General features: G+C 37.8%; 1 protein-coding gene across 5 annotated transcripts; it reads left to right on the forward strand.

The window, feature by feature from the left end:
* Positions 1-276: 276 nt before the first annotated feature.
* Positions 277-27,049, forward strand: CCDC57 (coiled-coil domain containing 57). Of its 5 annotated transcripts, none has more exons than XM_066332168.1 (11): positions 277-452; positions 3,222-3,327; positions 5,554-5,716; positions 6,579-6,713; positions 8,641-8,827; positions 9,742-9,842; positions 13,429-13,657; positions 14,298-14,434; positions 20,541-20,660; positions 21,027-21,231; positions 26,809-27,049. In XM_066332168.1, exons 2-11 carry the CDS (start codon positions 3,281-3,283, stop codon positions 27,030-27,032), a joined length of 1,548 nt encoding a protein of 515 aa, XP_066188265.1. In that variant the 5' UTR covers positions 277-452; positions 3,222-3,280; the 3' UTR covers positions 27,033-27,049. The 5 variants fall into 5 exon arrangements, with proteins under 5 accessions (XP_066188265.1, XP_066188266.1, XP_066188268.1 ...); XM_066332169.1 differs by having other exon boundaries at positions 5,580-5,716; XM_066332171.1 differs by lacking the exon at positions 21,027-21,231.
* The last annotated feature ends 452 nt before the right edge of the window (positions 27,050-27,501 follow it).

The following is a 27,501-nucleotide window of genomic DNA, read 5'->3' on the forward strand; positions in this document are numbered from 1 at the left end:
GGCTCCTGGAAGTGAATGCAATGAGGAACTGGGAAACGCCGGGTACAGGAGAAGAGCGGAGCCCGGCGGGGCCGGGGAGGGGGCGGGGCTACCGGGAATGGGCGGGGCTACCACCAGTGGGCGGGGCCGGGGAGGGGGCGGGGCTACCGGGAATGGGCGGGGCTACCGCCAGTGGGCGGGGCCGGAGAGGAGGCGGCCGGCAGCCGGGAGTGGGCGGGGCAGCCGGGAGTGGGCGGGGCAGCCGGGAGTGGGCGGGGCATCCCCGGCCCTGTAGCGATGGCGCCGCGGCGCCGTGGAGACCGGAGCGCCTCAGGGCACGGGCCCGCCGTGTCTCTGTAAACCTACAGCCCTGAGCGGAGTGCTCTGCCGGTTCGTGCCCTCGGGAGGCGACTCGTGACTGCGCTTCTCCATCAGAAGGCGCCGTGGTCGCACAGCATCCCGCCGTGCTGCAGGTTGTTCTTCGGAGCTCCCGACGCGTCGCCTGCGCCATCTCGCGCTCTTTTTTCTCTTTGGGGACCCACTGTCTTTCTGCACCCTTCCTCCTGAGCGCCCTCTCTTGTGCTGTCCCTGAGTCCAAAGCATCATCTTGTGCTGCTCTCTACTGCCTTCGTCTAACGGGTTTGACCTCCACAGTCTGCCTGCCATTTTCTCTTCTGCCTCAGAACCTCTCCCCTCGGGCCTCTGCTCGGAATCCTTCCTTGCGGAGCCTGCTTGCTGCCAGCCAGTCCTTCGGTTGGCACTGTTGTCTTTTGCCGATACTCGTTTGTATTTTCCTCCCTCTGTACACTTCAAATTTAGTTAATCTTTTCAACTGTGGATGCCACCTGATGCATTTGGAAGAGCTGTAGCTGAAAGGGTGATACAGAAAGAACAGATCTTTCAGTGTTGCATGTTATAGGCAGCGAGGCAGTATACTATTCATGAATATCCCGAAGATTGTCTTTTTAAAAAGTTATCTACTTGTCCTTACATAAATGGAGAAGATACTACTTAGACTATGTGTGCATGGTAGCGTGATTTGATCGCTGCCAGCAAGAATCAGAATATGATGAGAAAACATTGTTTTAATTAACTTATGGATAAATGTGACATCTTGCCCGGCAGAATTAAAATACCATCAGATCACTGTGTCTTTAAGCACGTTTTGTTCCTCAGTATACCTGGGAAGAGCAGGCTTGATTTTTTTTTTATACTTCTCAGATCCAACAATCAGTGACTCATGTTTTGAGAACTAGAGTTGTCTTGATTGTTTTTGTGGAAAAATGTTGTTTAAATTATGACAACCTTTAGCACAGAGATATTGCATAGCATTTTCTGGTCTGAAAATCTCTCTTTCATTTAAAGAGATTAAAGAGCCACTGTTTGAAAGACATGTTTGTCCGATTTGTTCTCTGTATCCCTGTGTTTATTCAGGAAGGATTATCTGCAACCAGTGACACAGAATAATAATGTACAGTGAGAGAAGCTATATTGACTCCAGAGATTTTTCCAAATCCTGGAGAGAACTGAATAGAAATAACTTTTTTTTTAAGCATCCATATCGCTTAAAAAAAAGTTCTGGTTTTTTTGGGTTTTTTTCTTTCTACAGAATTTATAATTAGATATGAGGCAAATATGGAGAATAAACGATAGGAAGAGGTGCATGTGAAGCAAATATAGGGTTTTTCCTGTAAAAGCACAGGCTCTCTGTTCGTTATTTTCTTTCTAAACTAAAAGCAGGCAAATCGGGCACAGCAGTTAATATTGTTAATAAAAGAGAAGGCTGAACAGTGCCTTGACTCATCATACATATCTTGAAGAAAAGAGAAATGTGTATGCAAGCTTGCAGGGTGGAGAGAATAAACACTTCTTTCTTGAGTTCTGTCTGCACATTGTTCTTGTTTCATATAACTACTATCAGCAGCAATAACAGTCTCTTTGGGATTATTGTCTCTCTAAATTGTAATTGTTGTAAAGTGCTGTAAACTGTGCTGGATCCAACTACATTTATAATGTAGAGATGGCTGGGTAAGTTTAAAATAATATTTTTTAGTTATTGTGAGTGATCTGGGCAAGACTCTTGAATTCATCAAAGGTTATTAAACGTTTGATGTTAATATGGTGTATATGCAAATTCATTTAAAGCCAGTTCAGGAGTTTTACATAGAGCATATCCTTTGGGAATGGACGGAGCAGTTTGAGTCTCTTAAACCCAGCAACTGCCTCTTTGCCAGGCTGAGCTGGATACTGATCACAGTACAGCAATCGTTCTTCTGATCTGCCTTGCCCTTAGGGTTTGGGGATGAACAAGGGAGGTGTAAAAATGCACGTCTAGACTACACTGAGACAGCATTTCTGGTAGACTTGGTTTGTATGCATAAATGCTGGCTATAGGATTCAGATTACTTCGGGTGAAGTGTAAATTTAAAAACTAAATCTAGCAGAATATGAAGGCGAATATGCATTTAGCTGTTTGTTACTCTCCTGTTTTAGTTCAGAGTTTTGTCTCTGTAGGTATTATGTGATCAGTCTTATCTAATCAAATGCAATGGTCATTCAGCTACTCAAAAAACCTGTAATATAGAGTTGAAAGTAAATAGAAGGTTCCAGAACAGCACAACAGTAATTGCACAGTCTAGGTTTGTATAGCTGTGTGACAGGCTGCAGCAAACCTGTTAAGTCTTTAAGGGATTAGTGCAGAGCTTAAAAGGGTCAGTGTATCATTAGGGAACTTACTGGTCTTGGTAGCAGTATCAGCTCCTCAGATTTGTTTGAAATCCTGATGTTAGTGGTATTCTTCCACCAGATCTCAGAGAAACTTTTTTGTTGATAGCAATTAAAACGTTGGGAGAGGAGGGGAAAAGATACAGAGCTGTGTCTTTCTATTTTTAAATGTATCTCAAAGGTTTCTGCTGGTTGGACCTTGTTTTGATTTTTTTTTTTTTTTATGTTACAAATTTTTGAGTGGAGGGAGAACTCAGTTATACTTAAGTGGAGGTCTTGTACTACTTTTCAGCAGATCCTCTATATTCTGAGTGCAATTAACCTTCTGAAGGATTGTTTTTGGGAAATAACATATACTATTATAATTGCTTTCCACTAACTTAGGAGAAAAAGATGTTTTGGTGCCTGTTTCTTTAGGAAATTACAGCATCATCTATTAATAGTTACATGTTATTGTTCAAAAAATTTTACATGTGGCTCTCTCATGCTTTTTAATGTAAATTTATCTTTGTTTACAGCTCTAGGAATAGTCACAATAGGTCATCTGCCTGAGGATTATGTGAACCTGGAACTTCACATGGAGCAAAAGATTCAAGAACTGGAAGATGCTGATGTCAGAAACTGGTATAAGACTGTTGGACAAGCAATGTTATGTTGCTGCAGTGCCATCTAGCTATCATTTTTAATTAGCATGTTCTGGTTTAACATTGCTATAGTTGTATAAGATTTTTTTTTCCTATTGTTTAATTCCTCTAAAAATTGATTAGAGTTGTAATTACAGTTTAGAAAATTATGCACTGCTTGTGTAGTAGCTGTTGCTTTGCTTGTTTGACAGCTGCCCCTTGTAAGGAATTGCTAAGAATATGTTTAGTAATGTGAGATTGCATAAGATTATTTTATGTAGTGAGCACACTGCTAAATTTATTAACCTTGAAACTGCAGGGAACATCAGTATTTAGAAAGCAGAGGTAGCCTTAGGCGAGATGGATAAATGTACACTGTTTATCATACTCCTAATTACAAGGCACTTTTTCCCCCCCTTCTGCTTCTTATATTTGTATCATTTCACCATAAAAGGATCATCTTACTAACGGTGAAATTTGATCTTTAACTGTGATACCCTAGAGAGGCATTATACCACCTCTTTTTATATAACAAACTTTAAAGAACAACAAAACTTCCCTTCTTTGTTTTTGTATAAAAATGTTTTTGATACTGGAATTACTTTTACTAGTTTACATATGAAGGTGTTTTGTTGTTAGAACTAGAGCACTTAATTTTTGTCCTGTCAACCAAACCAATATATAATATAAATGGAAGTGGCACTGTTAAGCAATTGCCTCTTCCAACCAACTCCTGCCAGTCCAAGTCTCGCTGCCTTCAGTATAGTAGTGCTGCTAAAATAATGAATCTTCATCCAGAACTCTCTTTTTCATGGGCTTCCCAAAGACAGTTTATGAATCTACCCGAAGAAGTATGAGAATCTGAAGAATATTTGATCACTGGCTTGATTTGGAGTTGTTTTGTGGTGCATTCTGTGGTTGAACTGCAGTGATAAAGCTGGTTAGCTGCTGTCTGCAAGTGTAAGGCTACATTTAATACACATGATTTCTCTTACCACACTGGAGAAGAAAAAAGTTATCTCCATTGTTCATGCTTACAATGAAAGAAGCACATTTTTCTTGCTTGTCACTGGATCTCCTGCAGTTATTTCCCCTAATCTAACATGATTTTGTATCAATTAGACAAAGTCCCTTGTGAGCTCATTCTCTTCTTTTCAGTTGTAATTGATCAATTTAATTAATCAAAGTAGCTTTTTCTCAAACACTTTTTAAAATACTTTATCATTTTAACCACTGGATGGCAGCTCACTGCAACCATTTAATTTTCTGGAAAAGTCATGGTTTCTTTGTGAACAGTTTTTATCCACTTAAAAAGCATAGGTGTTGTGAGCAATAAAATAAATTATTTCTGCCTATAAGCTTTGCCTTTAGGGTAGCAAAAGGTTACCTGGCCATTAGTGGTATCCATGGATTCCTGCATCTTGAATGTTGCATGATTGGAGTTTAATTTCTGATTTGGTTTACTTGTCTTGGGTGTTCTTTAAAGGATGCTGCTGTAAAAAATGGATCTAAGCCCAGTTTGTCCTATTACTGTCTTTACTGTAACGATCTCATGACCAACTGTTGTTCACTCAGCAAGAACAAAAGAACTGCAACTGCATGTATACTTATTAAATGTAAATTTGCCCATGTTGCTTACTCTGTGTGATGCAGTTTAAACTCTGATAGCAGTTCAGAAGAAACCTTTGATCTTTGCAGTTTTCTGACTTGATTTCTTGATTAGAGATCTCTAATAATGTTTCTAAAATTTGCGCCTTCTGTCTGTTTCTACACTGTGTTTTCAAGGTATGTAAATGCAGCAGCCTTTTAGCCTAGAAATTTTACCCTGACAATGCAGCAATTTTAATTACTAGCTCTTTTGTATCTCATTTCTCATATCAGCAAAACAGAAACATGCTCTGGATGGAAGTACTGAGAGCAGTATAGGGCAGTTTATGCCACTTGAGCTGAAGTGACCTCCAAAGCTGATTCTAAATACCCATACAGATGGACCCTCAAGAGACTACTGAGCTCTAAGCAAATAAAATGCATTAGCTCAGTAAAATGCTAAGAATAGAACAGAACAAAATAAAATAGGTAATTTGTAATATAGAACAAGGAAAGAAGATGACGACAATAAACAGCTGGATTAAACAAAACAAAGCCAGACACAAAAAAAAAAAAAACCCACAAAACACCCTTAGTATTTATTCTGCTGAAATCAACAGTTTTGCGCTGTGTATCATAGGTCTAACCAACACCTGTCTCTGGCAGCTGAGCGAGAATGGATTCTGAAACAGAGTAAAATGCAAACAGAACTGAACTGGCAGCCTCTCTGTGAGAATGCTGGATGTGATTTTTATCAGAAATCAGAGGATCTAGCACATGGTCTGTCTTCATCAAGAGAGGAGGTGAGAAATTCAAATTAACACTGTTTAAGAATCATCGCACAGAGAGCTATGGAATCTTCCCATCATGGTGTTTCTCAGGAAAATATGTCTTTAGCCTTCTTTCAGAAATCTGTAAAACAGTAATTCTGTATTGTGCACTGCAGTCCATCACATGTATTTTATCAGAGACCAGATTAATTTTCATGAACAATCTCTAATAGTGGCCTTTTCTCGCCTTCCATGTAATCAAGTCGGCTTGAGAGATGTTTTTCCTTTGCCACTGTAGCAAAAGAAGAAAAATGTGTCTTAGAGCAGCTGCAGGGAAGAAAGAATTTCAGATCACAGTACCACTTAAATTCTATCAAGGGAACAGTATTAGTTCTGAAAAGCTCTTGGGTATTTTTGTATGGAAAAACCCCCCTATTCTGTGTAGTGTACAAATTTTATTAAACAATGGTCTAACAATTCTCAATGCCCAGTTGTCCTGAACTTACAAGTACAGAGGAAGCACTTGTTTGTGAAGTTCAGAATGCTGGCATTTACTCTTGTGTTTTGTTTTATCATTGTCTTTCCAAAATGATTCATAGGCATCAATAGCTGTAGCATGTGAAAATATGAGGGAGATAAATCAGCATTTTCCATTTCACATAAAGAAGATAAGAGAATGAGGCTAAATTATTTGTCTCTTAGGGCAGTTTTTGACAGAGAAAAAAGGGATGTGCTTAAGTCCCTGTGCTATGTTTTAAAGTATCCTTGATTTCCTTATTTTTCTTTATATCTCCCTTTTCCTTTGCCTTGCCCTTTCTTACCTTTCTTTTTCTTTTATCCCTTTGTCATTGAGCTGCTGACATCCTCTACCTCCCTTCCTTTCTTTCCATCCCAGATTGAAGCTGATCTACAGAAAACAGACTGCAGGTTGCATGAAGTGAAGACTGTTCTTTCTGCTTTCACTGTTGAGAGAGAACAGACAATACAAACATCATTTAATCACAGCATTTCACCTGAAGAGGAGAAACAGGTTAGATAACACTAAATGTAGACATGGATGAATTCATTCTAAGATAACAACATTATGGGCCTTGTTTCCACTGGACTTACTGTAAACACTTCATCTGTTTCAAATGTTTCATTCAAAATACAGACATATCTAGCCTGGAATACACAGAGTAGGTGTCACAGGCTTGATTATGGCTCTCATTCATTACTCACTGGCAAAAGGAGCAAGCTGGATATAGACAATTGCTCCAAAACATTACAATGTATTGTACCATCATGGCAGTCAAATGGGAAGAATTAATTTCTGGAGCCTCATTCCTGAGGTTCTGTCAGTTGCAGGTCAGGGTAGATTTTGAAGTTGTAAAGTTAAAATTGTAGGCAATGTTTCAAAATACTAATATGCCAGCTGTTTAAAATAATTTAATGTCTTGTATTTGAGTATACTAGCTAGTTTTCCTTTCATTGCTACCTCTTAAAATGCATGTATTTTAAAAAGCCATTCAAAATTGCAAATGTAATGCTGGTTTGAAGTCACGCTGAAGGATAATGCATTAAGAGTAGAAAACTGTCTTTGGTAAAAGAGTGAAAGTTAAGTGTATGCTGCAGTGCACTCTACTGGGCAGCTACAGGTGCTCAGCAGTGACCAGTTCAGAGCATGTTATCAGAGCTTGCTAAGAAAAAACAGTGCTAAGCAAGCCTAGTAGTTCCTGAATGCAGAAAGTATTGGATTCAAGAAGATACTTCCTGGAGACAATTTTTATTATAGATTAAAGTAGACTGCTAGCAAAAACTTGCCATCAAGCAAATAGTTTTTCCAATTTTATCTCAAACTGAACTGATTATCTAATTGATCGTTGAGATACCAACAGAATCAGGGCTGGGCATAATTTCTTCTTTATATTCTTATATTCTTCTTAGTATTCACTTTCTCTTCAAGTGTGGTTGACAAGACTTCACATATCATTCTTTTCTTTTGGTTGTTAGAAAACTCTGGCTTTTGCACTTTTGGCGTGGAGAATAAGCAGTACCCATCTCAGCAAAACCTTTTTATATCTTCCTTTATGTGGGCAGGGTTGGTGTTCAAAAAACTAAATTACAAAATTTAAAAGTCTGTTATTCTAGTTGAGAACCTTTTCTGTATGAAATGAAGTGTAAACAAACAGAAGAAAAAAAGTTTACTAAGACATTTGTGTCAATGAGTCCTCTTAAAGAAAGAGTAGTGCCCTGGCTAGCCTCTGGTTCAGATGACTGATGCAAGAAAGATTAAAATTTAAATGTACTCTAGTACAGTATGTTCAGTATACATGTCCTTTCTTCAGATTGGTCTGAAACCCCAGCAGTGTGCCTGAAATGCCACAGTAGTCATTCTAGGAGCAGCAACTGAAATGTGAAACACACCAGCCTGGAAGATCTTGCTTATAACTTGTATTTTAGTATGACTTAGATCATGATTGTCTAACTAAAGCATGCTAATAATAGCATACAAATGCACAGAAAAGGAAAGAGTGCTTCAAGTAATTCTGATTTATTAGGGTTTTTATGGTCTTCTCTCTAGACTCATTTCCATTTACAAAAATCTGGAACAGTTGTATTTCTGGTTTAAACTGTGATGGTTCATATGTATATTGCAGGTTGAGGTGAAGTCCTGGGCCCCAAAATTCACATCTGGGTGTTGCATTGTTTTGTCCTGGTGCCTTTCCCTGATTCACCTTAACAATCTCGGAGAGCTTGTAAAAGCAGAATAGTGATTATTTTCATCTTCTAAGTAGCACTTCTTTCCCTGGCAAATCCTCAATAAACAAAAAAATTTATTCTCCTTCTATGGTACTTTTCCTCTCATGTATGTTCATGGGTTGAAAGCATCGGGATCTGTGTGTGTGGTGATGTGGAGAGAATATGTGTCAATTAGTAATGAAGGCTTCTTTTTCTCTTGTACTTTTATTTTCCAGATATTTCAGTATGGTGATGAAAGTTCTCTGTGTAAAGATGTACCTGCTTTGGAAATAAAAAAGCTACAGGAACAGAATGCCAGCCTTCGGGCTGCTATTGCACAAATGAGGAAGGAAATGGAGAGTCTTGATGAGCAGATGTTGTCTTCTTTTCCTCTAACAGAAGACAGACAGCTTACAGAGCAAGGTGACAACTCTTGACAAAGAACTTTAAATTCAGTTAAGAAAATTTAGTAGTCAGGGTCACAACCTATGAGGGCTGCCCAATCCACGAGTGTGTAGAAATTGTTATTGTGGGCTTCTCAAGATTGCACCATACACAGGCACACAGGAGTTTGAGAGTCTGTATCACAAATTACTATAAAACAATAATCACTAATAAGTGAAAACAGATACACACACACATGTGCTATAAGTCACTACAAAATTATCAGTAGAAAAGCAATCACGTATGTATTTTGCAGGAGTGAAGCAATTATATGTATATTACAAATTATGACAGAATTCCTGATAGTGAAGCCAGTATGTTGAATCACAGAATGGTTTGGATTGAAAGGGATTTTTCAAGATCTCCTAGAGCAAACCCCTCTGCCATGGGGGTTTACAGTATATCCATTTACAGTATATCTACTGAAGTGGAATGCAAGAGTAGGTTCAGGGGGAACTTACCACTGTCTACAACTACATGAAAGGGAGTTGTTGTGAGGTAGAGATCAGTCTCTCTTTCCTAGCAGTAAGCAATAGGACAACAGAAATTACCTCAAGTTATGCCAGTGGAGGTTTAGATTGGATATTAGGAAAAATTTCTTTTGAAAAGGCTTATTCAAGCATTGGCACAGGCTGCCCAGGGAAATGGTTGAGTCACCATCTCTGGAGGTGTCTAAAAGGCATTTGAGGACGTGGTTTAATGGTGGTCTCGGCAGTGTTAGGTTCCTGGTTTCACTTGATGATCTTAAAGGTCATTTCCAACCTAAGTCTATGGTTCTGTGATTCTGTAACTAGACATATATATGCATGAGACAGTGTTCTGAAGCAGCTCTTGCTATGAAACCCTAAACTCTCTATAAATACATATACATTCATATTATACTCCTCTTTTAGGTTCATTGAGCACAAACAAAATTTCAACTGGAACCACACTGAGCAACATCAAAGTCAGTTCACCTAAGTTGGATTGTACAGTAAACCCAAACACAGAAGAGGTATGGTGAGGTTTAAACTACCTAAAAATATCTGTATGTATGTGTGTGTGTGTAATTAAATACCTAGTATATTATTTTTGAGTAAATATTATAAATGGAAGTAATATGTGCTTATGTGATTGGTCAGATGAGAGCCAGCAAAGATTTTTCAGCCAAATGTACTCTTATTCTTTCTAGGCAATAGATTTTTACTAGTCATCCCCTGGCACAAGTCACTTCTGATCTTGCAAGCCAGTTTTAATGGGTTTTTTCCCACTTGCAAATGCTTAAGCCACTGTCTATCAGCTCTTCAGGTTTTCTGTTGTAAATCCATATCTTAGTAGGTTTTTGTTTGGTTTGGTTTGGTTGGTTTAGTTGGTTGGTTTGTTTTGTTTTGGGTTTTTTTGGGTTTTTTGTTTTGGTTTGGTTTTGGTTTTGTTTGGTTTTTTGTTTTGTTTTGGTTTTGGTTTTGCTTTTTGGGGGTTTTTTGGTGTTTTTTTTTTTAATACCAAGTGCAACTCGGTATGACCAGGAGAAAGTACCAAGCTCCAGTACTGTCTTGGAATGCTCACCACCCATGAAGGAAGAACCCACTGGGTGTGGGAGCATATTTTGCTCCATTCAAGGGTTTAGAAACACCATTCCCACTGGGTTATTTTAAAGGGTAAGAACAACATCAGCATTAAAGGGACAGTGACATCTCTTGGAAAAAAATCATTATGGAATTGAAAACTGGGACAAATATCTAATTCTGTGTAAGGAGTAAGTCACTGTATGTTCTCCTCTTCCTCTCTCCCAGCAATTTCGTGACATAGTAAACAGAGTCTGAAGTAAGACAGTTTTAAAAACAATTTAAAAACCCGGGGTTTTCTAACTGTCATCTGTAAGATCTGCCAGTATCAGTGTTTTAATCTTACTGTTAAAACACACCTGTAACCATCTGAATTCAAGAAATTTGAAATAATAGCTAAGTAATAAATAAGCATGAGAAGTCTTGATTGAAAAGTTAAGAGCTTTAAAAACTGAAACAATATCAATATTTAAATAAAACTTATGAGCCTTAGGAACTTTATGCAGAAACATGCATAACCAACCATGCACAGATCATGTTTAATCTGTTTTTTCTCTTTGCTGAATACAGAAGGCAAGTTTTTGTTCATGCTGTCATATTATATTTAGAAAATCATTATGTGCCAGTATAGACAGTGCAGATTTATTTTTTCTCTTTGGCCACTTTCAGAATTAGGTGACAACTGAACTCTATACCAATTTCCCACCCCCCGCCTCCCCTGTCAGAAAATAGATGTTTTACAAACTACTATCCAAGGGGCATTCTGATTTTCTTTGCATTTCTGTAAGTGAGGATAGAGCCTTTAAAAAATAGTCACTTTGCCTTAAAGACTGTGAGATAAGAAATGAACTTTCTCTGTTCCAGAGGCTAATCCTTTGCTTCATGATGCTAAATTATAATTGAATACTCATGGCTGGGTATGAGAACAGGAACAATTTCAGGCAGTGATTTACACCTGCAGTGTGAAATGCTGAATTACTGATGCTTTATATGTATAGACACATAGCAAATAGAGGATATTCAGGGCAAAACTTCAAGTGAATAAAATGCTGGAATTGTAGTTGATGCTGTCTTCACTGAAGTTGAACTATTGTTTCCTGCCTATTTCTGCTGTCTGCTTTATTTTTTCTTTCTTGGTACATGACAAGCCTTCTTAGATGTAGATTGAGCTGGAAGCAGTCCTGCAAATATCTTAAAAACAATTTAATCTTCATTTAAATTTTTACTGGATTTTGCAGTGCTTATCTTTAGCACTTTCCCACATTTTCTCTGTGCTTCTCGTATTTGTTAATTGCATGCTAAGGATGTACTTAAGGCCATGAAGAATTACAGGCAAAAATATTTCTATCTCAGGAAGCTCAGAATCTCTTGAGCAATAATGGTAACTAAACACAGGGGTGCAGGTGAAGTCAGTAAGGAGAGCCATAGTGAGTTTTCTTTTTTCCACTTAAAATAACAGAGTTTCTGTCACCGTAATCTAGAAATTACAGGTTCCAGCACTGAAGAAGAAGAGGAAAGTTTATTGTGGAAAGTAGTAAAAATAGCATGTAAATTTTTGCATGTACATATATTTTTCTTTTGTATCAGCCCTGAGGAGAGTTTTTCCTCCCACTCTTCTTTAGTACCCATCTTTTCAGTGTTTTTTTTTCTTTTGTACTGCAGAATTTAGCTCTGGACATAGATCTAAAGGTAAAAAAGATTTCTGAGTTCCACTCCTAACTCTACAACTTGTCACTTTAAAAAAAACATCTTCTGTGCAATGCTGTGGAATGTTCTTCTGAAAAGTTTGGTGAAAATAAAAGTTAAAGCAAATGGCCTTCCTTGTTCCAGCCAGGTGATGTGCTTTTGTCTTTTGATCTGGTGAACATGATCCACAGTGTGACAATCAGTGGTGCCATAATTGGTTATTGCCTTCACTTCTCTTTATGTTAAGCTTTACTATGTCAATATCACTGACAAAGGTAGACTCTAATAATTTGTGGCTACTTGTATTACTTGCTTTTATACAAATTGCTAGATGTGTATCAAAGTGCTGTTCCTTTCTCTTTGGTGTCTGTCTTAGTATTTTTAGACTCCAGTCCTGCACTAATTTCTCTACTTTTCTCCTCTGTACTGTTTGTAGGCCTGCATGCTTTTCCTGTAGGTTCTCAAAAGCCTTCCATTTTATGTTAAAACTATCCAAAGAAATAAGAGCATGGGAGTTGCATGGCCCAAGAAGGCAACAGTGGTTTTTCTCAGTATGATTACTAGCTTTCAATGTGTACTTCTTGAATCACATTGTCTAGGGTGATTTAGTTGAAAACTGATTTGGATTGCACAGTTAGTGTACTAACAATTACAGTTGTAAAGTACAGTTAGTGTACTTTACAATTATATGTAAAAGAGTAAACATACCAATGAGGAATTGTAAAACAATTATGGCTGTGTGTGAAATGTAAAATGTTTATAGGGACATGACTGTTCAGTGAATGATGACTAAATAGATATCAAAAAGTCTCCTCTTTGGGGGCTGGAAGAACACAGTATATAGGTCTTGAAAAACAAGGATGTGATCTTTTGGGTATATACCTTATCATTATGTTTATGTGCAGGTGGACTCAGGTTGGCAGAAACAAAACAAATTACAGAATCTTTACTTTTCAGTAAATGTTTTAAGTCATATCTACTCCTTTTGTTTGTCTGTACAAATGATTAAACAATATACACAATGATTAAACAAAGAGAGATTTGCAGCAGATTGCTATTTGGTATAAAGAGTTTTTTTCCACATTTTATCTTAAAATTAAGTGCTCTTTAGTTTACAGTTATACATTACTTTACACTTGCTGTTTCCAATATCTGTGGGAATGTCTCAGGCTGTTACACTGTTTTGCTCCACAGTTTAATTTGCCCTATACTGCTAACAAAATCTTGAAAACGGGCCCTTAAAAATTGACTGTAGCCTTCAATTTTACACTTTTTCTTCAACTGACCCCTCATGAACCTGCAGACTTCACTTTTAAAATATTCATTATAAGCACTGTCTGTTTTATTCAGGGCCCAGAACCCAAAGTTCTTGAAGAAAACATGGTAAATTTTGGACAACAGCTACCTGATGTAGATGCTGGTGTTGGTTGTCAGTATAGTGTCAAACACACTCTACAAGGAATGCAAAATAAACTCAAGGAAGCAGCAAGAAAAATCTCAATTCTGAGCCAAGAAAAGCGGCAGCTGATTGAAATGGGAAACAGACTCAGGGCAGAACTTGGATTGGTGTTAAAGGAAGGTAAATTTATTCTAAAGAAAAGTGCCAGCCTATATATTTAGAATAAAATAGGGTAATCAGTTAATCCATTGAGCTGGAGAAAGCTAGGTTTTATTATTAAAAAAAGCATGCTGGACCTGACTGATCCTTGATCTGCATAGCTCATGTGAGACTGGTACTTATCCTTGCAAGTAAGATTATCCTGTGATAGGAGATGCTAAGATATGTAGTGACTTCTGTTGATAAGCATCTTAGATGAAGAACTCCCTGGTACCTACATGTCAGTGTGGGAACTGGAATTTTACTTTAAGACTTTATGAGCAAGAAGAGAGGTAGTGTATCTCTTGGAATAAAAACTAATGCTTTGGGAAAGTGGAAGAAAATGCAGAATAAGCTTACTGTACAGTAAACTTGAATTAAGAATATATATAATATAAAAAGATTTCACTGTGGATATTTAAGTTCCATAGTTTTTCTGGCAATGAAGCAAAGGGAAAAAAAGCATGAGGCCCATTTCTGCATAGCATTGAAACCATCTGCAATGAGAAGGCCTGTGTTCTGTGGTTCATTTATATCTGTTGTAAACACTTGCTGGAAATGTAATATTGTTGACAAAATATCAACTAGGAATGCCTTCCTCAGTATATTCTCTCTTTTATAGGACTCTGGCATCCTGTTAGATCTAAACACTGCATGGTTTGTATTGCCTCTGGTAGTCTTCTTCCAAGAGAATGCATAAAAAGAACACAGTGTCAGCTATCAGCTCTAAAGCATCTACAGCACAGACTCTCAAGAGAGGTAATTATATGCTGTTTGAAATCTACCAATAATAAGCCATTAATCCAGTTCTAATTCTATGAATACAACTTAAAATTCTACATTTAAATTACTCTTACTGAGTTTAGCTCAAATTTATTTTTGGAAGATTCCATAGAATCACTGCATATCCAGAGCTGGAAGGAACCCGTGAGAATCTTTGAATCCTGATGTCACACAGGACAACCTAGAAGTTAACCCATTAAGCTTAGAGGCATTGTCCCAAATATTTTTTTGAACACAGAAAGGCTTGGGGTCATGACCATGTCCTGTGGAGATTGTTCCACTGCTTGACCACCCTCTCAGGGAAGAATTGTCTGAATTTCCCGATGCTGATTTAAGCCATTCCTCCACATCCTATCACTGGACACAAAAACCAAAAATCAGCACCTCCTACTCTTCTTCCCCATCATGGAAGGAAGTTACAGAGAGCAATGAGGTCATCCACCAGCTTCCTCTTTTTTAAGCTGAACAAGCCAAGTGTCCTCAGCCACTCCTCATAAATCCAGCCATCTAGTCTTTTCACCATCTTTGTTGCCCTCCTTTGGACATATTCTAGTATTTCTATATTCTTCTCATATTGTGGAGCTCAAAAATGCACACAGTAAGGTAAGGCCATACCAATGCTGAGCATAGTGGGACATGCACTTCTTTTGTCTCATTAGATATGCTGTGCTTAACACACTGAGGACACAGCTGACACTCCTGGCCACCAGGATACACTGTTGACTCACGCTGAGCTTGCCAACAATCAAAACCCTCAGATCTCCTTTTTCAGGGCTGCACTCCAGCCTCTTGTCCCTCGAGTGTATACAGACATTCATGACTATAATCCCCAGGTACAGAATCCAGTTTTTTTGCTCTCATTAGATTTCATGCAGTTGGTCATTGCTAAGCATTCCAGTCTGTCAAGATCTCTTTGTAAGGTCTCTCTACCCACAAGGGAATCAATGAGTCCTTCTCATTTAATATCATCAGCCAGTATAGTGTACATTCAATTCAGGTGTTTAGGGCATTGATCAAAGACTGGAGAGAATTAACCCTAAAACTGAGCCTTGGGAAACACCATTAGTGACCACCCACAAGCCAAATGGTTCCCCATAAGTTTAAAGGGCTTGGGACTCAAAAGTAATATTTTTAAACATGAGCTTCAACCCGAGCATTTCAGAAACATGTGTTTCTGAATGTAGTGTAAACATGTAGTCTAAATGCAATCCTAAATTACAAATTTCATAAGGCTTAGTTTTAACCAAGCAAGAAAGGCCTTCTGAAGGATTTGCACTCTGTTCTAATATAAACTTTAAAAAGATTAATCAGTGAGGATATTTCCAAATACTCACAGTGGTGGAATTTTAAAGCACTCATGTCCAAATGACTGTAAGAGCACCTTTTCCATGTATGAAAGCAGGATATATATTTAACCTATCTCATATTTTGTAACTAAAATACAACCTTTAATAGTTAAATTGCAGCTTTTATCAGAGAGACTAATGAATAAATCCTGGCTTCCTTAGAAGCTAGTGGCAGATCTCCCAGTAAATTTGATAGTCAGGATTTCACTATGTACTTTACTTAATTGATCAGCAGATTTGTTCCTGTGAGGATTGAGTCAGAACGGTTGATGGTCATTGTAGTTTTGAAGGCAGTAAACAGTGTTTGTTAGAAAGGGTGAGGTATAAAAACTCCAGTAGAATTATTAACCAAGTTTAGCTGGGGAAACACTTCCTCCAGGAACCACTCTGGGCAGTTGTTCCAGTGTTTGGTTACACTCACAATACAGAAAGCTGCCATTTGGTTGGGGTTTTCTTTCCCCTTATACTTAAGCAAGGTGTCTTGTACTTAAACTTTTTGCCCATTGTCACTTGGTCTTCCACTGTATACCACTGAGAAGACTCCAACTCAGTCATCATTATTTCCTTCTAATATCCTCATGAGATACTTTTACATGTTGAAAAGATCACTCTTAGTCTATCTCTTCTGGAGGCCAGCAAGGCCAGCTGCCCTAACCTCTCCTTCTGTGTCAGATGTTCCAATTTACTGGTCATCTTTTTGGCTATTTGCTGTTTGGCTGTTTGTGGCTGCTGCATTATGTTCATGTCTTTCTCATGCTGGGGACCCTGAAAGTGGACAAAATACTCTAAATGTGGTTGCACCAGTGCTTGGTAGAGGGAATAATCACCTCCCTTGACCTGCTGGCAGTACTTTTCTTGGTGCAATTGAGTATGTTGTTAGCTGAAGGTTTCATGAATGCATTGCTGCCTCATCAACTCGCAGCCCACCAGGTTTCTTGTTTCTTTTCTGCTGAGCTGATTTCCAAACAATCAGCCTCCAGCATATCAATTTGAAACTACGAGCTCCTCTGCCTTTGGGGGGGAAAATCAGCTTAATTTAAGCTAATGTCCTCTATTCTTAATTCTCCCTTTATGTATTCCTACCTGGCCTAATTGAAACAAACAAATATTTGAGAGCCTAGACTAGAGTGGATTTTGTGGATTACTAAATTTCATTTGGGAATATGTAAGAGATTAAAAGTTAAAGATTTCTCTTTTCACCTACTAAGATCTGTAGAATTACCTCTAGGTAATACGAAACCACACAGGAAATAATCCCACTATTGGTCAGATTGCACTTAGAAATCACAACTTTCTGCTATCTACTTGAAAATCTTATCATCTGAATACATTCAAAAATTGTCTTAAATATTTTCAAACCTAGACACATTCTAAAAAGATGGAATAACCATGCATTTATGTTGAGCATGCCATCCTGTATGGTTTATAGCTTGTAATTATCATTAATTCTTCAGATGTTATCTGGTTGGCCAAGGTCTATTAGGTATATGAATCATCTGGCCAGACAATTTGAATGACGAAAGTGAGTTTCTTAAAAAACAACCAATGTAAATACATTCTAATTAATATTTTATTTTTCTTACAGTTAAGAGTAATGCTAAAAAAAAAAAAAAAAAGGCATATTAACCTCTGTTGCTCAGAGTAAGTGCTACAAATTAGGTAAAGGAAGGCTAAGTGACTCAGCTGGCTCAACTAAATTTTTGGCAGTTTAGTTATGCCAAAAGCAGATATATTTATTTTCCTGTGAAGTAAAACAGCACTACAGATTAGCCACATGACTGTACCCATCAGGGCTGTTAGCTGGAATAATTACAAAATCTTCTGGATTAGTAGATCTAAGAAAATACTGTAAAAGTTTGAAGGGCAAAGATCATCCAGCAATTAAATATGAGAACAAGTACTGACAGGGTCAAGTTCCATAGTGTTTAGGCAATCAGGTCTTTAGACAAACAGCTATGCAGCTTTGGCACAGGATTGGTCTTCTCTTGAATAAAGAGCAGTAGTAAAAACAAGTAGGACTGTTTTGGAGGGCTCACACATTTGAGTCTGAAAGGAAAAAGCTCTCCAAGCATCCAAAATATGCAGGATTATTTCACCCACAAGAGGCATATTATTTGTGGAAGAAGATGAATACATATATTTATTGGCTAAGGTGAATCTGTAAGAATCTATGGCAACATTTTCAAATATATTCTCAGGGAACCTGGCAGGGACAAACACTGCATTTGGACATCACATCACAGGTACTTGAATTCCTCTTAGCTTCTGCATGGCAGAAGGGGGCACTCCTGTCTGGTAGAGAAAGGTTGCCTGAAATCCAAAAGGCTGTGCTGCTAGAGTCAATTGTAACCAAATCTGAACTGATTGTTTGAGTGAAAATAAGTCTCTGTTCTTCTTTACTACCCATTAATCAATGAAGAAGTTTTAAAGGTTGCAGTGTGAGCAAACGTTGTAAACCATCCATCTGACAGTGATAAACTGTCATCCTGCTGTAGCTTTCCAGAGCTAATGGAGGCTTATTCTTCCTCAGATATTGCAGATAGTCTAAGACAGCAGAAACTGAGGGATTGTAACATGTCAATCAGATAAATGCAATGCAAGCTGGAGATTATGGTATATTTTATCAAATTTATCTAATCGAGTTCTTTTGATGTCAAAAGTATTAGTGTCTGCTTCAAAAATATGAGTGAAGACATACCATAGTGAAAGCCCTCTGGGCTGTGAGACTGGGGAAGATTCAAATTACTTGAGTTCTGTGGCAAAACAGAAATGCAGCACTGGTTGTCAGCTCTTCATTGACAGTCTGAGGACTTGATCAAGAGTTGTAACAACAGCACTGCCACAAGAAGTATTAGCATCTTGCTGTAGCATGAGGAGGATTCTCAGAGAAAAGAATTAGGGAGCATCACATACGTAGCCTCACTGGCATATCAATGCTGCATCCTAGGGCACAGTGGCATGGGCTACTTCTGGAGCAATAAATCTTTAACTTTTTGTGAAATCAAACTCCTGGTGAAAAGTTCAACTCTGGCCTAGGTGACAGTCCTGAGCATATGATTCTGATCTCCCTCTTGTGTGGTTTCAAAGAGAATAGGTGAGGCAGCTGTTAGAGTGTGCAGGATGCCTGGAATGTGGTCTGCCAACAGATGAACTTACTGTGGAACACCTCAGTGTGCTTGTGGATATATAATTTTTTTCTGGGTGCTTGTGATCACCTCATTAACCTAAAGTCACAAGGATGGCATCATTTGTTCACTTGAACTTTCAGTTCTCTGTTTCAGAAATAGTGACCTGTTTATTAAACTTTAACACTGGAAATAATTTTTACAAAAGAAATTAGGATTCAGCAAACCAGTTGAGGAGACCTCTTGTGACCTGCGTGTTTCATCTGTCCACTGCTGGGATTGAGGTCTGAAAAAGATTAGCTAAATGCTTATACCAAACATATGTAAAAGTGACTTTCAGATCTGGACAAAACTGCCACAATTCAAAACCACTCTTTTTTTTTTTCCTTTTCCACCTCTTTAATTATTCTTTATTTCATAGCTCTTACAACTTAGGTGACTCTCAAATTAAGACCAATGAATCATATCCATCCATCCCAGTCTTCTCTTGCCTTATTTTTAATGAGCAAGATACTGTATTTGTATTTTTCTAAGTATCTCATCTCTCCCGTGTTATGTTAAAAATATTAAAGATGATTCTTGCTTATGTAAAAATAAATAGATTTTAAAAATACAGTATTACTGTGGCACTTGGAGAGATAGAATTTGACTGTGAATTTCCAGATGGTGAACTAAACTCTGGAAATTCAACCTCTTCACCTGATGGGTTTCTTGGAGGCCATAGCTGAAGTGGCTGTCATTGAGGATCTTTCAGCCTCTGGAACCTTTGAGTTCATCATTTGTCCAGACTATAAAGGATGGTCCTTCTTATATCCAGGCTGTTCTGTACTCTCATTCCAGGCTGCTCTTTACTCAGAACATACCTGCTGAGGCTTCACTCCTGCACTACAGCTGAGCTCCCGGTTGACTTTCCAAAGACAACTATTCTAGTCTGGGTGTTTTTATTCTAGGCGATGACTCTTACTGGACAGGCTACATATGCTCCCACATTCCAAGATCTCCATCCTCACAAAGAACCAAGACAATTAGTTACTGTCAGAGCTACAGGAATTTCACTGTCAATTATTTACATAATGGGCTCACATTTTGTTTCTTTAGTCTTAAATACATAGCAAAAGACTTCGATGTTTATTTGCATCTCCTTTGACAGGGCTGAAGCAGTTTGCTTTTCATCAAATCTCACTTTAGTTGCCACAAGTTGAAAGTTGGTGAACCTTCAAGAAGTAAATTAGTTTATTTTAGCTGCTGACAATTTACTTTTCCATAGCTGCTTTATTTTAGTTGGGGTTTTAGGTATCGTTTTGGAGGTTTTCTTCTCTAATTTAATCATGGGGAAATACAAAAATGAAAAAGGACCCTGACAATATAAGCTTGAGCAACAAGCAAGGTGATAGTAACAGCACCAGGAAATGTAGATTTTGAACAGATTTGATACTAGGTTTATTAGAAAGGTAGTTTGGCCCTGTTGATCTGAAGGGAACATAATTTTGTTTAATATTATTTATAACTGATTATTTTAAATCTAGCAGTGTAACAGCGAACTGAACTATAAGGGTGTTAGTTTTAGGGAACATGAGTTACTTGTGCTAATGTTAATGTTAATCACATTAGGAGCCACAGTGTGCAAGGCAACAGCATCTTTCAAGGTCTTCTTCTCTTACTGCCTGCCGTAGCTTAAAGGAAGAAGCTCCAAGCAGCTGTGGGGAAGAACCAGAATTACCATCTGCTGAGGTACTGTGCAGTTTTATGATAAATGTAATTGACTTTCATTGGGATTTTTCAATTTGAATTGCTCAACAGTCATCTCCTGGAAGACTTAAAAAACTATGTCTTTTTTAAATTATGCATTGTTCCTGTACAAAATAATATTTGTTAACACTAAATAAACTAGGGTTTCTCAATCACTGCCATGATGTTGTAATTAATCTTTTGTACAACCTTTCAAAATTAAAATTAATAATTTTCTTTTATCTTGCCTCTTGCTGAAACCCTCTATCTTTCCAAGTCCAAGATGCCACTATGAAATGTAACCAATTTTCTGATGTCTTTGATGTGAAAAGTATGTATATCATTAAGATCATGTTTGAATTTGAACAGGTTCAGCAGAGATTCGGCAGTTTCTCTATTGAAAATGATGAGACAGATACATCCACAAAAATTGTTCAAACTCAGCTGCTCAGTCAGTGTCCTAGTCAAGTCCTGCAGGTCCAGCTTTCTTCCTCTAGAGCACATAATTTCTGTCAAATTTTAGACATGGGATCAAGCCTTTCTCTACTCAGTCCTCGAAAGAACAGCAGCCAGGGTAAGCCTGCTTTGTAAAGCAGTCTCAATATTTGACTCTTCTGGAAGTGTGAAAGTACAGTGGATTCTGTCAGTGTTCACTAATTCTTTTACATACTGCTCCTGTAGTTACAGTCCTATGATCAGAATCTGAATGAGTTACTTGAAGGGAATTTCACAGTTGCCAGCAGAAGTAGGAATTAAGAGGAATATGTGTATAGCTGTCTGGTTTAAATGCCATCATTGCAAATACTTCTCACTTTTATTAAGTACTCCTGTAAAATGCAAGTTCTGTTTTGACCTAGTCTAAAACTTAGCTAGGGCAGATATGAAAGTGTCTGTTTGAGAACTGCACACTTCATGTGTTGACAAGTAACTGTTATATCAAATTGTAATTTCCAAATCCTTATTTAATTGTGGTTTTTTTTGGCTGGGTTTTACTACAATATACTGCTTATAGTGCTAGGACCTAAAAGCCAAAGGTGACAACACAGGCATAATGCTGGTATATGCTTAGGGATTCCATAGAATTTTATACCCACTGCAGGAAGTTGGAATGGGAAAAAGTAGAAGCAGGCACAATTTTTTATATGTGAGACAGTGCCAGGATTAGGATTACAGGAGAAGGTAAAACCTAGGTCATGGACTGAACATGAATTAGTGTTATACTTCTACAAAAATCAACACGTGTTCTTGGAAATTATAGCAAGAACACCATTTGTAAGATATGTGCAGTAAAGTGTAGCCTCTTTACAGGGGAAGTTGTTAAAAAACTTTTTAATGGCAGCTATTATATATTGAAGCTTAATTTTTCAAACTACTGGTCTGTTCACGAAGTAACCCTTCATTGGCTGAACTCTGGTAAACTAACACCTGCTGTGGATAGGACAAAAAATAATGGACTTAGATTGTATTATTGGAAAAGCTTTAGGGATGGATAATAGTGGAGTATGTTCCCTAGAGGCATTGTAGACCTTTCTTTAATCTTTATAAATGGACAAACATTTCTCCAGAATGTTTCAGTAAAAGTGGGTTTGGGTTTGGTTTTTTTTTTAATAAGAGGTTAGCTTTCAGTAAGTTATTTCTTAAAACGCTGTACGGTTTATGTGAAGTGCTTGGGCTATTTGCCTTGATATTATTATTTTTATCATCATCATTACTCCTGAGATCTGACAGTATCTGTGTAGTAATATGACAGCCATTTAGGCTTCTCAAATGAGCTGCATTAACATTACATAGCTATTAATATGCTATTAATCACATACGAACTTCAGGAACAAGAACGCAATCTCTGGATTAAGGAAAGTGATTTGTTCCCCTCAATTTGGTACTTGTGAGGCCACAGTGTCCACCTTTGGACCCTCTTGTACAAAAGATTGACAAGCTGGAGTCCAGTGGCTGGGGCACAGGAACACAATACACAAGGAGTTTACAGAACTGGGTTGTTCAGTGTGAAAAAGAGTCGATGAGTCGTCTGACTGCTGCTTTTTAACTACCCAGTGAGGGATTTTGGAGAAGACAGAACCAGACTCTTGGTGCTGCACGGTGAAAAGTGGCGGTGAACACAAGTTGTGTCAAGGTACATTCTGGGAAGGGCGTGATAAGCACTCTGACATTTCACCCACAGGTCCTATCCAGCCTATGTTACATCTATTTTTAAACCAGTGTATGAAGGCAATGAACCATCTTTAGTAGCTCACAAGAAAAAATAATACTTGAAAGGGCTTTCAAAATGAAGAGTGGATTATAAGTGTATAATAGTAACAGCAGTGCATTGCAGGGACAAAGTAATGTGCACTGACAGACCTGCAGGACTGGAATGGACATGGTGCTGACACTCATGATTCATGTGCTTTTTTTGTGAGGCTAGGACTGAAATAGGAAGAGTATTTCACGTCAGGCCTATATTGACAGGATAGGCAAAAGGATGTATTTGAAACATTACTGATAGTGCCATGCAGTTTCATGCTGTTGTATGTATGATGCAACAGCTCTGGCAGCCTTACAAGGACATCAGTTTCTTAATGCCTAGAAATTTCCAGCCACTGTTGCAAAACTTAATGTAGATTTTTGGGGATCTAGAAATAGCAAAAGGGACAGAGGATACTGCCAACGTGGAACAAGTGAAATGTAAATCAATATGGGAAAATATTTTCCTGAGACCAAGTTTAATTTGATCTCTGCATCCAGATTTATGAGGCACACCAGAGTGGAACTTCTCACTCAAACATGCAGGCCCTGAAATACTGCATTGCAAGAATACGATTTTTTGTTGCTTAGCTTTTTTCTCCAGGAAAAGATGGCCTTAATTACACAAGACTGAATTCTGTATTTCAGAAACAAAAAATTATGAAAGCAAAACTTTCTTTTTTTGGAAAAACATCACCTTAGAAGCATTTTATACTAAATTTACAAATTCTGCTTCTGATTTTTAGCAAAGGTTTGTATTATTTTTCAGGCCTGAGCTGTGGAAATTAATTCAATCTTTCCTGTTTAAAACCACTCACTTGAATTTAATACATTCATCAAATTTAATACATTGTTACAATGGATAGAATTCAGACAGAGTGACTTGGAACTGAGCTTTCAGGTACAAGTGACAGACACTGAGGCTTGCAAGTTCAGTGACAAAAATTTATTTGCAACAAAGCATGCAATTTAGTTTGCTTATTCAAACCTTTTTTTTCCAAGTTCAACTCTGTCCAAACTGATAACACCAACAGATGCTTTTTCTGGGAATTTCCGGTTAAACAGAGAACTGTAGCTTGAAAATTATTTTTCTGAACCGGATGAACAGTTTCATTTTTTTCATGTTATATGTACAAAACAGCCTTCTGGCACTCAATATGGTTTGCTTGTCAAGTAAGCCCTGCAATTTGCTGGATTTCCAACATATTACACAATGCAATGACTAAATGTGTTTTGAAGAGTTAATGACTACATCTGAAGTGGACTGTTATATACTTTATTCATTTCACCATCGAATTCAGACCTTGTGTAAGCTTCCAAGCAAGTCAAAAGGCTATGAGATATTTTCTGTCTCCTTACTCTATGTGCTACTTTTCAATTTACTGTAGAAATTAGATGGATTTCATAGCTTGTATATAAATTCTGCAGATAAGTAGAAGGAAAGTGTTTAGAAGGATCATAGGTCTCTTCTTCAGGTATTTTTATTGTTCTATATTACTGAAAGAAAAAGAACCTCCTAGGGATAGATAGGTACAAGCCATGATGATATTAAAAGGCTACATAGGGATGCATAGGCTGTACAAGTAAGACATACACCTCTGTATTTCTTTACTTTTTAAATGTTCTATCCCAGAGGTTCAGAGCAGGTGGAGATTTTGATTGGTCATCCACATCATATGCTGATGACAAGCCACCCTCAAAGGAAAGTAGAGCCTTTTTTGATTTTAGAGTAGATGTTAGGCAGGAGGAGGGGGAGCTTTGTAAAACCTTTAGAAAATGGAAATTTATTTTCTTCTATTTATCTTGATAAACTTATTATTTGCTATTGAAGATACTTCCTAGTTTTTCAGAGGGGAAAAAAGTAAACATCACCTATTGAAGTTCAGCTTCATTTAGCATGAAGCCAGTACTGTGAAGGGTGCAATGTGGTCCTGTGTGAAAAGCTCCTTACCAGCTTCAATCAGCTCTCCTTGGGTCAGCAGAGGCTGGGCTCCATGCAGGGGGAATGAGGCTGTAAGGCAAGCTGTGTCCCCACTAGCCATTTGGCTTATACATATTTAGCGTAGATGAAACTTTGTATTTTCATGCCCCATACACTTTTGAGAAACCCCACTGCCACAATTACTCAGAACTGTGTCCTGGGTTTAATAATTTGGGTTTACATTGTAGCCTAACAAAGAACGGGGAATGAGCTGCTTTGAGGTAAAGTAACTTTTTTGATTTACTACTTGAGCTTAGATAGGGGAGTTTCTTGTACTCTAATTCTCACTTTAACTTGCAAAGCTCAGTCGTCTGAAATTCCACACTTCATGGATCAAAAGTTACCTTAAGTGTTTCCACACTAGACAGAATTTCAACAGCTTTGACATCACTGACAGTTCTAAGAGCCAATCCATGTAGGTAAAAAACTGGCCAGAGAAAGAGTCTGGTAAAATATTAACAAACAGAAGCAGTGGTCAGGCTCTGGCTTCATTGCAGCTCCAATCAAAGAAATACTCCTGGATCTCTCTTCTGCGTTTACATAAAACATCATCTCTGAAGTGTTTCACAAATATTAACTAATGCCCTAGCTACATTTTCTTTATTTCTACGTTCTTCTCCTGAATAGGAACTTGTTTGAGTTGGTGTTCCTTCAGAAGCACTTTTAGCCATACGCAAACATCTAGTGACAAATTTCTTAAATGAAACTTCCATCTGAGAAAATTTCAGTTTGCCTGTACAACAGGTCTACATATATCTCTTTCATCCTGGAAAAAAAAAATCTCAGAATGTTAATTTCTGACTGAAGTTAACACACATCAAATAGAAGAAATGTTAAGCATTTCAATACAATAAGCAGTTACATTTTCAAAAGCAGTTTAGGTGCTTAGCTATGATCTTGCTAGCTCTGGTTGCCACCTTTACTTGTGAAAGTAAGTTGCAGGCTTGTGAATTTGGTGTGTTTTCTCATTGCTGCATGAACCAAGCTACTGCATTTAGATAGTATTTCTAATTCTGGGGTATTGATTCTTTATCTTTTCCTAATTTTTGGAACTCACCTTACAAGTTTGCAGTGCTTGGTTTTAAATTTCTTTGTTAGTACACATTTTTGATGGCCCAGAACTTAAAATAGCCATATAGAATGCTTGTGTTCTGTGGTGTTGTTCCAAATACCTCACTAAGTATCCTGTACTAGTTACAACTATAGTTTCTCTACTAATGACAGGAGACAAATATACAGAAGTCTTCACAGGAAGGGATGCATGTGATGCATTGGTGCTTGGCTACTTTGCCTTTGCAATGACATGATTAGGGCCTGCCACATTAATTTCTGAAAGTCATCCCCTTGCGTGAATACAAAAGGACCCTTGAAAACTGAGTGAGTATTTAAAAAACAGACAATCTGTAAGCAGTGTTAACTGCATGCTATCTGTGGATCTGCTCATTCCTGTTATTTAGACCACAAACAAGTAGTAGTATTCTGCTGCTGTTTCTGTTCAAGAAAGTAATCTTTGAAGCCATACCTTTCAGACACTGCTCCCTGCACTTTTCTAAATGGTCGATGTTGTGAAATTCTGCTTTCTTATATGCCAGACATGGTAGTGGTATTCTACTGGTGGTATTCTACATGATTAAAGTCCATTTCCCAGGCAGGAAAATACACTCAACAATCTTCATGGGCTCAAGCATGTTCTTCCATACCTTCTACATCTGTAGGAAGCCACTAGGTGGCAAGCTGGACAACAGGATTTCTCATCCACAGCTCGAGTCCACTGAGCTTTTGTCACCTGAGATTCTCTGCACTGAATCAGCCACTATGGCAACAGTATATTTAGAGGAAAAGAGTAAACCAGCTCTCTTCAACTATCCAATCTCATAATTGAATACAAACATAACTACAAAGTATTTTTCTGTCTGATTTTTTGAGCAGTGGAGTTTGAAGCTGTACATTCCATCAAGCAATCTGAAGAATCTCAGCAAAATGTCAAAACCAAGGATAAACTTGAAACATCGACTGAAGATTTGACAGTCAGAGGAACAAGACTGGAAGTTCAGCAGAAGTTAAAATCCAGGAGTTTATCTTGCCCTCGTGTATTAAAACCAAAAGTCTCTTCTAGCATGGCAAAAATCCGCAATTATAATATTAAAGACTGATTTCTGTGTTAACAGTATGTTGTAGTTTTGCGCTCGCTATTAACTTACTTTGACATCTCTATATCAGGTCTAATTATCAGCCTCAGTTTTGTATGTTAGCTTGAGATATTTGCAGCCAGAAGAGAGAACAAATACCCTGCTTCATACACTGAGGGCTAAAATAAAGGGTTAATCTGTGTACATTATGAGATTACAGTCTTCACTGTTAATACTGGTTTATTTTAATTATATATGTAAGATTTTCTTGCATCATGGATTTAGAAATGCCCAGTTAACACATAGGTAAAGCCTTGTGCCTTTAGGCAGGGCTTGCAGGACTTAAGCAGATACTTTGTTGAGAAACTGTAGATGTGATTTAAGCATAGAAGTGGGATGCCTCAACCTACTTGTCTTCTTCTAATTAGCAATGCAACCGTTAATCTTGTGCAGCTATCTTTCTACTTAAAAAAGAAAGGGCTTTTAAAACATT

Source organism: Sylvia atricapilla, chromosome 18, assembly GCF_009819655.1.
Source record: "Sylvia atricapilla isolate bSylAtr1 chromosome 18, bSylAtr1.pri, whole genome shotgun sequence".
Classification (NCBI taxonomy): Eukaryota; Metazoa; Chordata; class Aves; order Passeriformes; family Sylviidae; genus Sylvia; species Sylvia atricapilla.